General features: G+C 41.4%; 1 protein-coding gene across 28 annotated transcripts in view; it reads left to right on the forward strand.

The window, feature by feature from the left end:
• Nucleotides 1-15492, forward strand: part of SORBS2 (sorbin and SH3 domain containing 2) — a 400789-nt gene that overhangs the window by 300440 nt on the left and 84857 nt on the right. For 21 of the 28 annotated variants that reach the window (XR_010920450.1, XM_067551608.1, XM_067551605.1 and 18 more), the window contains 3 exons: nucleotides 1199-1675; nucleotides 7882-8023; nucleotides 14394-14569. Coding sequence is in view for 27 of the 28 variants with exons in the window: in XM_067551608.1 (XP_067407709.1) it covers nucleotides 1199-1675; nucleotides 7882-8023; nucleotides 14394-14569 (795 nt within the window). In the remaining variant the exon portion in view is untranslated. The remainder of the gene's footprint in view (nucleotides 1-1198; nucleotides 1676-7881; nucleotides 8024-14393; nucleotides 14570-15492) is intronic. The other 7 variants (XM_067551627.1, XM_067551630.1, XM_067551629.1 and 4 more) reach the window with 3 other exon arrangements.

Below are 15492 nucleotides of genomic sequence, written 5' to 3' on the forward strand. Positions count from 1 at the left end.
GAAGCTGACACAAAACTCCAGTTTCTGGATTAGTTCAAGCCCAGTATGTTATGTCTGATACCAGACATCAGAAAACAAAGCTCATCAAGTGTGTGGCAAATTTTCAGAAGCATTTGCATTTAAAGATGTTCCCTTGTTTTCTTAAGAACACCGGCACTATGGGGCTTGTCTTTACGACACCGCTAAACTAGTTACCCTAGTTAAGTCACGTAAGTAACGTAATTTAAGTAAACATACCATAGATAGACTTGCAGCAGTCTCCACACTTGCTATGTTGACAGGGGACACTGTCCTATTGATATAGCTTCCGCCTCTTATTTTGGTGGATTACACATGTTGATGGGAGCGTGCTCTCCCATCAATTTAGCACATCTTCACCAGACTCTCTAAATCGATGCCACTGCATCAATGGCTGTGGTGCTGATTTAGCATGGTAGTGAAGACAAGCCTTATGATTTTGAAGCCAACCAAGCACTATGTTTGTTTTGATATTAAACCTTCCTTATGCAATTCTCTTTCACCATCCCTCCTGCTTTATCTCATATTTAAGCCAGATAATCCTAACAACTGTGCTCTTTTCCTTTATACATGTTGTGATCCAGTAGTTCTAAAGGGTGCCTCCAGGGTTAAATTTCAAGGACTATCAAAATTCATTTTTATCAGTGAGGCAGTGAAGAAAAGATGTAATGGGTACCAAGAAGCAAAAACTCCACAATCCATTTCTCACAACTAATGTGAATGTTTGATATTAGTGTTTGAATTAATTCAATCCACTTTTAATCCATGTTTCAAAAAGATCTGGTGGAAACCTTTATTATTTCCAGAGGAGGAAGGATGTATTTTTTGTGGTAATCAAACAAGCTGATGAATTAACAGCGACATTTTTCAAAGTATATAAGTGTGACCCCACTCAAATCTCATCTCAAAACATGGAACACATTATGAATATTCATCCCAGCACACTGTGGTTACTGGCTTTGCTTCCAATAATACTTCATGGGTTCGTTTCCTTCATGTTTTCTTTCTTTAATATAGAGTGTGGTTGATTTATTTCCTAATCCATGTGAATGTGAAATTCCTAAGACAGCTAAAAGCATGTATTTTTGCAGTTTTTGCCTACACCCAGCAAAAGGCAAAGGGAAAGTTTTTATTAATTTGGTAATATGTTTTCTTTTCTTATATTTTTCTCATAACTCAGCTTGGAAACCAGAAAATAACTGCCAATGTGATGGAGGTAAATGCTTCACAGACACACAGACAAACAGCAACAGAAGTTTCTTCACTGCCTCCTCCTCCCGTGGTACCAGTTAACAGAACCTCTTTCTCACCAGACAATGGCACCTACCTAGCATCATTTATTTTGCCAACGCTTGATGATTTTTTGCCTTCACGCTTTTATAAAACCCTGGCCCTTTCACATTTTTCATATAAATACCCTTTCCTAGCTCCTGAAAATACTTTCCACAGGAACGAAACAGCCTCTGTAATCACAGACTCTGCCATGAGTGAGTACTCCTCTCGCACAGTGAGCGAGTCCTCCACAGCCATTCTAGATGAGCTGCAGACTTGTAACTATGATACTACTGACCGTTCTGAAACACCTTCCCCAACCTTGAGCCAGATGTCTGCTGTGTCAGATGGCACCACCTTAACCACCACTGCTGCCACTTCTCATGTAATTATCCTTCCTTTTTTCCTCCATTTTGTTCAAACAGGTTGCCAAAAGGGAAAAGAACTAATTCTTGTCTATTATCCCATTACTCATATGAGCCTGGTATCAGTTGTTTGTTCAAGTTCTGGACAGTCTGGTAATATGTTTTACTACAATAATTTTAAACTTTCTTCAAATAACAGTTTCAGTAAAGCCACTCGAAATTGTGCAATTTGTTGCGCAACTCTAATCTCAACTAAGATATATTCAACAGTTTATTTACAACAAATGGGCCATTTCACTTTTATCATTCAGTCCAACTATTTTAAAGGAAAACAAACTGTGGAATTTAAGCCGATCCATGTTAAAATATTTAATTAGTGGCCGTACAAAAAGAATGCACAGGTTGAATTTTGAGAGAGACTGAAAACCAACTTTCGGCTATCATTGAGGTACATATGTGAAGCACTAATATACCTCATAGATTTTTATTAATATGATTGATGAGAATACTTAACACAACTTTGTTTTCCCCTAGCCATGACCACTGACTGCATGAAGCTGTTTCTGTTTTATCTCCTCTAACTAACAGTTCCCTTTCTTAAGCACAGTTGTTTTACAGGAATGAACTGTATAAATAATCTTAGATTTGGATCCTAAGAATTCTGTTATTTTTCAGGGCAGCACTTTCTCTGGGTAACTCAAGGAAAAGAACCAAGTCTAAATACATATGTGTTTATATATAATGTATAGTATATGTATGTTTATATATGTATGGGTAAACAAAATGGTATAGAATATAGGTCAAATCCTGCTTAATTTACCCATGTGAGTACTTCCATTTACTTCAAGGGTACTGCATGTATAATTAAGGTGAGTCAGAATTGGCCCCATATTTCAATTAAATAGCAGGTCACTGAATTACAAAACTATAAATATTCTTCGTGGGGTTCTCTGGTGACATGATAATAAGCTGAGACCAAAGCTCTGCTGGCTCACAACATTGCCATATTTATAACTTTGACCAAAGTTTTGTGTTTTATCATTTACATGTGGAAACAACAGCAAATTTTTACTTGATAATATAAATGTAATTTTAAAATGAAAATAATACATCTTTTTAGGAATGATTCTACCCCAGAGTTGCAAATAATCACTTGAAGAATCTGGGTTCAATGTACTGAATATGTTATATTATGTGACAAAATTATGGGCATGTCAAGTAAAACCAATAATTCCCACCCATAAGAATTTCAAGACATTGGAACTAAATCTGTGCACTGTCTCCTACTTGTAAGCAAACATTAGACATTCAATATAAAATAAATACACATAGATAAAACAGCATCAGCACAGGCTTTAACCATTCAACTCAAGGGCATGACAGGCACCTACATTATTTAAGTGTGCATTTAAAGCAAACAATTGTATTTGTTCTTTTTTAACAATATTTGTGGTATGTTGAAATTATCATAATCTGATTTTGCTAGCCCTACCCACCTCTTCTTTTCTGAGCAATCTCCTCTAACGGAGATCCATGATCTGGCAGCCACATCTACCCTTAGCCACAGTCGTCCTCGTTAGCATGAGGCCAGATGGGTGTCTGCTTTTCAATGCCTATTCTTTGCCAATTTTGCTAATCCATTATCAAAGATAATTTTATTTAAATATGGACCATCTCTCACATACAGCCTGTCTTCTCCAATTATATGAACTTGCAGCAAACACAATGTTAAATTACAACTATTGCTTTAGTCACTGATTTAGGTATTTGTGAAAGCTGAAACAAGAGATGAGTTGTAAAGCAAAGCTCTTATTTGAGTGCATGTATTTGGAATTGTAGTAAAAGAAATTCAGAAAATTACTGGCAAAGTAAACGGCTTTGCAAATTTTCTCTCAAGTTTTATCCTATTATAGAGATAACTTTATAAAGTTCTTTTAATAGAATATTTTTTGTTTGTGTAGTTTTCAAATATGAAAACAAAAGAAATCTTAAGTGACATGTATAAGAGTTAGCACTGTATCTTACCATAGCTGCTAAAAGCCCAGTTTAGCTGGGACTGCCCCAGGTTTGGGGAATTGATCCTGAGTATTTTCAGTCCTACCCAATGTCCTGGATGCTGGAGTTGGTCGCAACACTTCTACACAACACCTCTCCAGCTGCTCAGAACTCTGTAATCAAGCCTTTTCTCCCTTTGCTGGCTGCCTCTGACAGTCAGCAGGTAGGTCCAGTCCCACCTGGCTTCTTCTCAGCTGTTCTGGGTGGGAATTGAAGGCAGCTGCTCCTCCTGAAGCCAAGAGTCTAATGCAGGTGCCTGGCTGAGGGCTGAAGAGAAGATCAGCCTTCTGCCTCTCAGCTGGTTGGGAGGTTGGTGCACCTAGGCAGTTTGGCTCCCAGTCAACAGAAGTAAAAAGCTCTTCCACAAGGGGAGCACAAGTGTAGTATAATGGGGAAAAGAGTGAATCGGGAGGGAGTGAGAAAAGGCATAACTCTGAGATAATTCGGAATATGGAATTCTAGCAGGCTCCAGCTACCTCTGTATTTTGGTGAAAAATTGGTTGTTTTCTCTGCATTTTTCACCCTTCTAAAAAGAAAAATACTTAGAACAAAATCATCTAAAATTTACCAGACAGCATACAAAAAACTGGACTTAAATGGGAGATGAGGGCACATAATACCTCTCAGGACTGGGTCCTAAATTACAAGCATTATATCATCAGAAAAAGTGTCATTGGTTATTCAGTGATTCTGAGGGCAGGGCAAATTCTCTGAGCTAGCTTTTAAAAAAACAAACCCTCTCCTGGGTATAAGATACATCAGACACTCAAACCCATTAGCAAAGGTAGTATTCACATTGTGTTTGCTGAAAGGGAAATTCCATTAATCACTAAGAAGTAGTTCTAGCTGAGGGATATAAAGCAGATATTACTCTTCTGTAAGATTTCTAGCACTAAAGAACAAGAATTTATTCATTCATTCTCCTGGTTTTGGAGTGTATGGTTTCGATCACCCATTTCAGAAAACCTGGTCTCCTGCCTGTATTGCAGCCTGCTCTATATTAAGGCTGAGACAGGCAAGGATGGAAGCCACGCCATCCCGCCAGCATGTGCAAGGCCATCCACAATGTCTTCTCCTTCCAGCTTTTGCTGGATCATACCCATAAAGCTGGTGTATGGACTCCGACATAGAGAGCAGATGGCCAAGCCACCTGAGCTGGCGTTGAGTCACTTAGGAAGACATTGGAGGCTGGTTGGTCCAAAGCCTGACATTCTCATTCATAATGTGATGAAACCACCATATGTCTTCAATTCATCGTTGCTGTTTCATGTAAAAAAAAGTCCAGCTGGCCCATTTACATCTCTGCAGTGGCCCAGGTTTCAAAGCTATACAAAAGGACAGGGCCACTGCTGCTTGATAAATACGCATCTTAGTCCGAGTTGATATGTGGTGTTGATGCCACAGAAGAGAGATTCCAGAGAGCTTGCACAATACCCATAGCCTTGCTGATTTGATGTTTCCTATTAGCAAGGCAACCTCCTTCCTTGGTGACAAAGGAAAAAGAATGTCATTTTTATGTCTGTCATGCCCAGTAATTCCTGATGTCTGTCTATCTAGGTAAGGTTCCCATTCTATCCAATCTGTCTTATCTCACTGTCTGTCACAGGCATTTGTAAAGTGCCCATCACTGTAGAACCTAGATGCCTAATACAGAAATGTAAAAGAATTGTTTTTTCCAGTCCACAAATGATCTGTTAATTCTATTCCTCCAATCAGAGGGAGAAAATTTAATGAAGTGTGTCTGGCATAGGTGTTTTTAGGTGTGCGTGTGTGTGTGCCTACCTTCTGCTATTGGGAACAGGCCTTCTCGAAGAGGTAGTTGTATTTAGCTCTACAAGAGGAGAGATTGGGCTCACTCTGGTTTTAGGTAAGAGGAAGGTGCCTCACAAACAATGGGCCTCAGCTGAAAACATACTTTCCCTAGCTGCTGAAATAGTCTCCCTGGACTCATCCAGCTCTTCTGTTCCGATGGCTAGAAGTATTTTTGGAGGATTAGGTAGAGGAAGATAGCTCTACAGTAGCTCAGCTGTAGCATCTGAAACTGAATGTGAAGTCCTGTCAAGAGTCAGTGCATGGCTTGAAGCACCAGTGTGAAATGCTATTGCTCAAGTGTCCTGTCAGGAGTTGGGCTACAACTTGCTGGGTCCATGGACATTTTTGATACAGAGCAGTTCCATAAAGTGACAAAGGCCTATGTCCCAGTGGCCATACTCAGGTTCTTTTTAAAATGCAATGCCATGTGCATGATTCTAGAATGTACAATAGTCATCTCAGCCAGTTGGGGCGTGACAACTAACAATAAAGGGGCAGACACTCTACTGGACATTGGCATGTGTAAACACCTGAATAAATGTGATAGTTGTGAGTTCAAATTAAGCATGCACACACATGCACTGGGATTTTGATATTCTGAAAATCAGACCTTTATTTGAATTATATTATTGTAACTGTTTATTAAAGGATTTAGAAGCAAACACATTTACGATAAATAAATGAATCTTTTTTCTTTTTTAAATCTGTTTAAATGTTTGTTCCTGCATTTCTAAAGAGCAGGAACAAATCTGATCAGGCAAGTTCTAATGGATACATTGGCACAACCTGAACTTCAACTACCTACTCAATTCACTTCTAAAAAATATCCATAAAATATAATGATCTAAAAACATTCAAGAGTTCTGATGACATATACTTGTATGGTCTCAAGTTGCAGCGAGGGAGGTCTAAGTTGGATATTAGGAACAACTTTTTCACTAGGAGGGTGGTGAAGCTCTGGAATGGGTTACCTAGGAAGGTGGTGGAATCTCCATCCTTAGAAGTTTTTAAGGCCTGGCTTGACAAAGCCTTGGTTGAGATGATTTAGTTGGGGTTGGTCCTGCTTTGAGCAAGGGGTGGGACTAGACGACCTCCTGAGGTCCCTTCCAACCCCAATATTCTATGATTCTATCCTTAGGAGCCAGATCTTTTTTTCCTTACACAACTGAAATTCCTATTGACATCAGTAGGAGGGTTGAGGGTGTGAGATATAAAATCAACCCTAAAATTACTCAGACCCATTTCTTAAACTACAGGAGAGAGTGAACCCTATCACTCTTATACCACGGGATGGAGTGAACCACATTTCATTTATAAAGAGTCTAGCAATAATGTACATTCTTTTTAAAACTGAGGATTCCTATTCCTTGCTTTTCTGTTTCATACCCTTATCTTCACATTTCACAACCACAGCTTTCAACAGCAGTATAAAACAAATCCATGCTGCTTTAAGTGTTCTCTTTCATTATACAAAACTAGGTGAAGGAGGTTTTCAATGCTCATAATTTTGTTTAGAATTTTAAAAATAGTTGCTTGTAAAAAGAAGAGACAAAAACAATTGCAGGCTTGCTGCCTTTTTTAAAATGAAATTAAATGATTTGATATTAAAAATGGATTTACATTCTCAGATTCTCCACTCTATAATCTTTGTAGAACACTCCAAATATGGTGTGGCAGCCCAGCTGTGGAGATCTGAAGCCACATGGTGGTGGGGAGGGACGCATTGCCTTAGAGAAACCCTCTGAGAGCAAAGCTCAAGTGGTTTGTGATGTCAACAGAATCCCTTATTATATGCTTTCTCATTTTTTGTTTACAAGACACATTGATGCACCTTTTTTTGCGAAAGTATACAGTACACTCAAGCATCTCACAGTTGCCCATGTGCCAGGTGACGCTTTTCAAAGAAGTTTCAGCTCACTCTGTCCTTTCCCCTTCAATCTGCACACACAGTTCCATTAATGTCAACAGGAACTAAGTATGTGGAACAAAGGAAGAATAGGTCCCTTAAAGTCAGCGATCTAAGGCAGCCTTTCTCACATGATGAGAGTAAATTTCACTGCTTTTGTGCAGCTCATCCTGCTGCCTTGACCATGGTCCTTCTGTCCCCTTCCCACTACTCCAGCATCCTTCATACACAGACCTTTATAAGGACAAAGGGGGATGCAGAGATTCATAAGGAGCACATTGCACTCCTCCTGTGATGAGTTTTGTATTTCAGTGAATACTGATCCCGTTGTGGCTAAGTACCTGACCAATAGGCACTGTCATGTGGATGACAGAATTACATCACCCTTTGTTTGGGATGATATTCAGAGAGCCTTGTGTGTACTTTAATAGGATATTGTTTTGTTTCTCTTAGGCCCAGATAACAGTCAATGGGAACTCTGGCACTGCTACCAGTCCAATGAGTCACTTTCAAAGGCCTTTTTCCCCTTCTTCAGCTTATTGTCCATCAACTTCACTCAATTCAAACATTATCATGCAGCATGGCAGGAAGATGGGTAAGTCTTTCACATAATGTTTATTTTATATATTATGCAACATGTTCTGATTTGTGTGGCAAGGATTGCAAACAGTTACAGAGCATTCCACATAAATAAAGAAGGCATTATGTACCTTGGGAAAATTACAAGCAACAATACAATTTATTGTTAGACACAGTAATATTCCTTACTACAAAGTCTTATTACTTTAAGATTCTTTTACACATCGGAATGACCTCTTGCAATCATTCAACTAGTTATATTGAGAGGTGAAATCATATATCAAAACTGCATGACTTTCAGACATTCCTAAATGTGGATCAAAATCCCCTTATGTATCCCTTACTCTCATTAAGGCATTAGGGTTCAGTTTTGCATGGTGCTGAGTTACTGGTCCCCCAACTTGCACTATCTTCAGTGGAAGTCATTTCACAGGTTGTTGAGGTCCTGACACTTTAAAAGCTTAAAGCATTGCCAATTTAAAATTTCTTATGTATTCTTTACAGAGTGTCCTAAATATATATATCTCACTTTACAAACACATAAGGACAAGATTTCTGCCCCATGGAACTTAGTCTAACATGATTTCTGTTTTCAAAAAAGAACATATAAAACCAAACTTAATGTCTCTCCATTAATCTTTGTATGTACAATCACGTGAGTGTTTCAGTTTTCTCACCAATATTTGCATACTCAGAATCTACATGCACAAAAACATTTGACTATGCACAATGAGTTTGCTCCTGTGTTACACAGGAGGTCAGATTCTAGAAGATCAAAATGGTTCTTTCCCACGATATGAATCGTATATATGCGCTGTATCATCTGTGTACAAGTGATAAGAGCAAAAACTGAGCATGTGTACTTGCACACACAATAATACAGGCTCATTTAAAAAAACAAACGTCTAATTTAGAGATCATAGAATCATAGAATATTAGAGTTGGAAGGGACCTCAGGAGGTCATCTAGTCCAACCCCCTGCTCAAAGCAGGACTAACCTCTGCTATATCATCCCAACCAGGGCTTTGTCAAGCCGCAGCTTAAAAACCTCTAAGGATGGAGATTCCACCACCTCCCTAGGTAACCCATTCCAGTGCTTCACCACCCTCCTAGTAAAAAACTTTTTCCTAATGTCCAACCTAGACCTCCCTCCCTGCAACTTGAGACCGTTGCTCCTTGTTCTGTCATCTGCCACCACCGAGAACAGCCTAGCCCCATCCTCCCTAGAACCCCCTTTCAGGTAGTTAAAGGCCGCTATCAAATCCCCCCTCACTCTTCTCTTTTGCAGACTAAACAAGCCCAGTTTCCTCAGCCTCTCCTCATAAGTCCTGTGCTCCAGCCCCCTAATCATTTTTGTTGCCCTCCGCTGGACTCTCTCCAACTTGTCCACATCCTTTTTGTATTGGGGGGCCCAAAACTGGACACAATATTCTAAATGCGGCCTCACCAATGCCGAATAGAGGGGAATAATCACTTCCCGTGACCTGCTAGCAATGCCCCTCCTAATGCAGCCCAATATGCCATTGGCCTTCTTGCCAACCAGGGCACACTGCTGACTCATATCCAGCTTTTTATCCACCGTTACCCCCAGGTCCTTTTCTGCAGAGCTGCTGCCCAGCTCGTCGGTCCCCAGTCTATAGCTGTGCATGGGATTCTTTCTTCCTAAGTGGAGGACTCTGCACTTTTCTTTGTTGAACCTCATTAGATTTCTTTTGGCCCAATCCTCCAGTTTGTTTAGGTCACTCTGTATCCTATCCCTACCTTGCAGGGTATCTACCACTCCCCCCAGCTTAGTGTCGTCCGCAAACTTGCTGAGGGTGCAATCTACCCCATCCTCCAGATCATTAATAAAGATGTTGAACAAAACCGGCCCCAGGACCGACCCCTGGGGAACTCCGCTTGTGACCGGTTGCCAGCTAGACATGGAGCCATTGATCACTACTCGTTGAGCCCTATGCTCTAGCCAGTTCACTATCCATTTTATAGTCCTTTCATCCAACCCATACTTCTTTAACTTGCTGATAAGAATACTGTGAGAAACCGTATCAAAAGCTTTGCTAAAGTCAAGGTATATCACATCCACCGCCTTCCCTACATCCACAGAGCCAGTCACCTCATCATAGAAAGCAATCAGGTTGGTCAGGCATGACTTTCCCTTGGTGAATCCGTGTTGACTGTTCCTGATCACCTTCCTCTCTTCCAAGTGCCTTAAAATGGATTCCTTAAGGACCTGCTCCATGATCTTTCCAGGGATTGAGGTGAGGCTGACCGGTCTGTAGTTCCCCGGATCCTCTTTCCTCCCTTTTTGAAGATGGGCACTATATTTGCTTTTTTCCAGTCCTCAGGGACCTCCCCCTGTTGCCATGAGCTTTCAAAGATAATAGCCAATGGCTCTGAAATCACCTCAGCCAACTCCCTCAGCACCCTCGGGTGCATTGCATCCGGCCCCATGGACTTGTGAATGTCCAATCCTTCTAAATAGTCTTGAACCTGTTCCTTCAGCACTGCGGGATGTTCGCCTCCTTCCCATTCTGTGCCACCCAGTACAGCAGTCTGGGAGCTGATCTTGTCTGTGAAGACAGAGGCAAAAAAGGCATTGAGTACCTCAGCTTTCTCCACATCCTCCGTCACTAGGTCGCCTCCCTCTTTCTTTAAGGGGCCTACACTTTCCCGAATCTTCCTCTTGTTGGCAACATGCCTGTAGAAACCCTTTTTGTTCCCCTTCACGTCCCTTGCTAGCTGCAACTCCAATTGTGCTTTGGCCTTCCTCATTTCATTCCTGCACGTTCGAGCAGTGTTTATATAATCCTCCCTAGTCATCTGACCAAGCTTCCACTTCTTGTAAGCTTCTTTTTTGCGTTTAAGTTCGCCAAAGACTTCTTTGTTAAGCCAAGCTGGACGCCTACCATATTTGCTATTCTTTCTGCACATCGGGATGGTTTGCTCTTGTGCCCTCAATAAGGTCTCCTTAAAATACAGCCAGCTCTCTTGGGTTCCTTTCCCCCTCATATTAGCCTCCCAGGGAATCCTGCCCATCAGTTCCCTGAGGGAATCAAAGTCCGCTTTTCTGAAGTCCATGGTCCGTATCCTGCTGTTCCCCTTTCTTCCTTTCATCAGGATCCTGAACTCGACCATCTCATGGTCACTGCTGCCTAGGTTGCCACCCACTTCTACTTCCCCTACCAAATCTTCCCTGTTTGTGAGCAGCAGGTCAAGAGAAGCACGGCCCCTAGTTGGTTGCTCCAGCACTTGCACCAGGAAATTGTCAGCGACACTCTCCAAAAACTTCCTGGATTGTTTGTGCTCTGCTGTATTGCTCTTCCAGCAGATATCAGGGTGATTGAAGTCTCCCATGAGAATCAGGCCCTGTGAACTGGAAACTTTCCCCAGTTGAGTAAAGAAAGCCTCATCTACCTCATCCTCCTGGTCTGGTGGTCTGTAACAGACACCCACCACGACATCACGCTTATTGTTCTTGCTTCTAAGCTTAACCCAGAGACACTCAACTGACTTATCTCCAGTTTCATACTGGAGCTCAGAGCAGTCATAGTGCTCTCTTACATACAGTGCAACTCCTCCCCCTTTCGCCCCTGCCTGTCCTTCCTGAACAGTTTATACCCATCCATGACAGCGCTCCAATCGTGAGAGTTATTCCACCAAGTCTCAGTTATTCCAATCATGTCGTAGTTTCTTGACTGTGCCAGGACTTCCAGTTCCTCTTGCTTGTTTCCCAGGCTTCTTGCATTTGTGTACAGGCACTTGAGATAAGTAGCCGACTGGCCTACTTTCACAGTATGAATCGGGAGGCCTCCCCTGCTGCCCCCTCCTCCTTCTGCTTCCTTGCGGTGTCCCTCTTCCCCACTAACCTTCGGGCTTAGGTCCCCGTCCCCCGTCGAAACTAGTTTAAAGCCCTCCTCACTAAGTTAGCCAGCCTGTCTGCGAAGATACTCTTCCCTGTCTTCGTTAGATGAATCCCGTCTCTTCCTAGTAGTCCTTCTTCCTGAAACAACATCCCATGATCGAAGAATCCAAAGCCCTCTCTTCGACACCACCTGCGTAACCACGCATTTACTTCCACAATGCGACGGTCCCTACCTGGGCCTTTTCCCTGAACAGGGAGGATGGATGAGAACACCACTTGCGCTTCAAACTCCTTTATCTCTTTTCCCAGAGCCACATAGTCTGCAGTGATCCGCTCAAGATCATTCTTGGCAGTGTCATTGGTGCCCACGTGGAGAAGCAGGAAGGGGTAGCGGTCTGAGGACTTGATAAGTTTTGGCAGTCTCTCCGTCACATCCCGAATCCTAGCTCCAGGCAAGCAGCACACTTCTCTAGTTTCCCGGTCCGGACGGCAGATGGATGACTCCGTCCCCCTTAGGAGGGAGTCCCCGACCACCATCACCCTTCTCTTCCTCTTGGGAATGGTGGTCGTGGAACCCCCATCCCTAGGAGAAATCATCCCTTGCCTTCTGATCAAATGGGTCTCCTTCTGATCCATTCCCTCTGAAGGGTCCTCCAAATCATTCTCCGCCGTAGTACTTGTGCAGAGAGGATGAAAACGATTCCTTACTTCTATCTGCATGGTGGGCATATGGGTTCTCTTTCTTTGGGAGGTCACATGCTGCCAATTTCCTTCCCCGTTCTTCATTTTCGCCTGCCCGGCCTCCTCTGAATCTTGCTTACGCTCTGCCTGTGCCTGATGGAGAAAGACATTGTTTTCTGTAATGCACCGCAGGGTTGACATTTGGGCCTCTAGTCCTTTAACCTTCTCTTCCAATAAGATCTGAGTGTTATTAAATATATTTCAGATATTCTAACTTGTCCTTTCTGAACATGATATTTAGGAGCATTATCTCAAGATTTCTGACTCCGGGGTGGTGCTGAGTTTCTGAGACCAACGAAACAACGGCCAAATCTCACATTCTTTGTACACTCAAAAATGCCATTGATGCTAGCAGATTGGGGCCTGCAAGGAAAGTAAGATCAGAACTCAAAAGTTTTCTAAATTTAGCATCATGCATATTTGAAAAAAAGCCCAGATATTCAGACATTTGACGCACACAGATGCATCTCACCATGTATGTGTAGTACTGGATTATTTACAGGCTTTCAGACTAAACAACTGAAAAAGTTTTGTTAAATCCAAATTCTTTCCAATAAACTTTACATTACACACACTACATGTGGAGCATCAAATCTTCACAGTCTCTGTTGCCTTATATCAAAACTCTTCTAGTTAAACATTAAAGACTGTAACACCTATTGCACTGGAGGGAAATCATAGTCTCTGCCAGCAGTGCCAGAAATCTAACTTTATGCCTAGCTTCAGCCATCCTGCAGCAGAAACATGTGGGTAATACAATATTCCCTGTTGCAAACCATGCTTAGATAGTCATAACTTCCCACTAATTATCCACTGAAATCTGTTGGCTGAATGATTAGAGGATCTTTCTTGTTATGTTTTTTCTGTATGCAAGCTTACATGTAAGCACATCACCATATGACAGTGCAAAGCTTCATATGATGTCTGCAAGCATCTTAACATTATGTCTTTTGTTAATGACTTGCTGTGAAATTTAGAGGTAGGTAGTAGTAGCTAGTATTAATTTTAATAATTAAAAGAAGAGTTGTGGGAGAGTTACAAAATTATCTTCCTCAGCACCAAAAAGCAACAGCAGCCTCCAGTTTTCACCTGAATTTAATGTAGGTGGCTCATTGAGATGCCTGCTACTGGCATAGGCAGAGTTATTGATGCACACATGGTATATTATTTATATCAAGCTATTTCAATAAATGTACTAACATAAATTTGAAGATGAAAAGTATCTGTGAAAAACATTATAGACCTCATAATTCATTAGAGTTGTAAAGCTGATAATAGAAATTGTTTTAAACTATGCCATGTTTCTGGGAGCAGAAGAATTCTCATTACCTCAAAGCACTAATTCATAATATGGATGGCAAAATGGCAAGTTTAGTTTATAAAAAAAAGTGTTTGTTCCTCTAGCTTCACTAAGACTTTTGCTTGTCTGTGTGTTTGTCTCTCTTCCCTCCCCAAGACTTTAAAAGCAACGAAGCAAATTTTGTTTTCAAATGTTGTAAGTAAAAAAATAAAAAGTTTCTCTAATCTGAGAGATTTTGAACTCAGCACTGAAGTTAATAAGATAATGCACATATGCATAACTCCTTGAATAGAAGATTTTGCAGCGGAAATCATGCTAAACCCAACTAAGGCTAATGTGTAGTATTATGAGGTATTGTGTATGGACATGGTTATTACATTTCCTTTAATATTTGTACAGCACTTTGAAAATGTAAAGTGTGGAATAAGTGCTAAGCATGATTATTATATCGTTATACAACATTCTGTCACATTATCTTTACAGAATCCACAGAGGCATACTCACAGCATGCTCAGTCTGTTGGTAGCAGCATCACTCCCAGTACAATACCCATCTGTAGATCTTTTGAGGAAGAGAAGAAAGTCACAGTCATTAGAGCACCACATTATGCAGGGATTGGCCCGGTAGATGAATCTGGAATCCCAACAGCAATTAGAACGGTAGGAAATGCCCAGCGTGTGTGTGTGTGAGAGAGAGAGAGAACTCAGACAATGAATTGATTGTTGGTAATGGGGTTTTTCACATTCTTGTAGTCTTACATAATGTGGAATAGAGCATGCATAATCAGAGGGCTCATGAATATAATACTGTGTGTTGCGGGAAACATAACTGGGCACCCCCATCGTTTTAGTTTTAATTATAAATAGTCAAAACTGCAATTTTTCTTTCTGATTCCATTGTTTTCCTTGCCATTTGTGATGTTATGCTATAATTTTATTTACTGTCTGTCTTGTCATTCTAAACCTGCAAAGTTTGCTAATTTTTGCCATTAACAAATAAGCTTCAGGTGCCTATTTTTTCCCCCCCGTTTTCATGGGTACTATGTTGCAATGAATAGACTTGCTCCAGTAATAACCCAGTTAGCTGCTATCCCAGTGAAATACATCACAAACCCACCGTGCGTTTCCACAATGTGTAAATGAACAGTGTAGAAAGCATTTTATTGTGATTAGCCCAGTTTGGATGACTTGCCACTAGTCACTGCTTGAGCAGTCCCAGGATGTCAAACTGAAGGGTTTTGTTTTTACTATGCTGAAGCATTTCTTTCCACGCTGTTGTCAGGGCAGCCTCTTTTGGCTGGTCCAGACAGTAGCAGTGGCAGCAGCAGTGAGTCTACGAAGGAGCTGCTCGCTGGCTTTCCTGGCTGGAGGAGCGGTGTTGTGCTAGACGGAGAGAGAGTGCGAAGAGTGCGAGCCAGGATGAAAGCGGCAGAGTCCTTGCAGGTGAAATCTTTGTGAAGTGGAAGGATGTAGCAGCTGTTGGATATACTTTGCCTGCCAACACTGACATACGGGGGTTGTGTAATTAAAAAGAGCTGCTTCATTGGATTGAAAAACTAGTGGGGGGAAACAGGAATTGATGG

Source organism: Emydura macquarii, unplaced genomic scaffold (genome assembly GCF_026122565.2).
Source record: "Emydura macquarii macquarii isolate MOO-44397 ecotype Brisbane River unplaced genomic scaffold, CSIRO-AGI_Emac_v2 contig_1363, whole genome shotgun sequence".
Classification (NCBI taxonomy): Eukaryota; Metazoa; Chordata; order Testudines; family Chelidae; genus Emydura; species Emydura macquarii.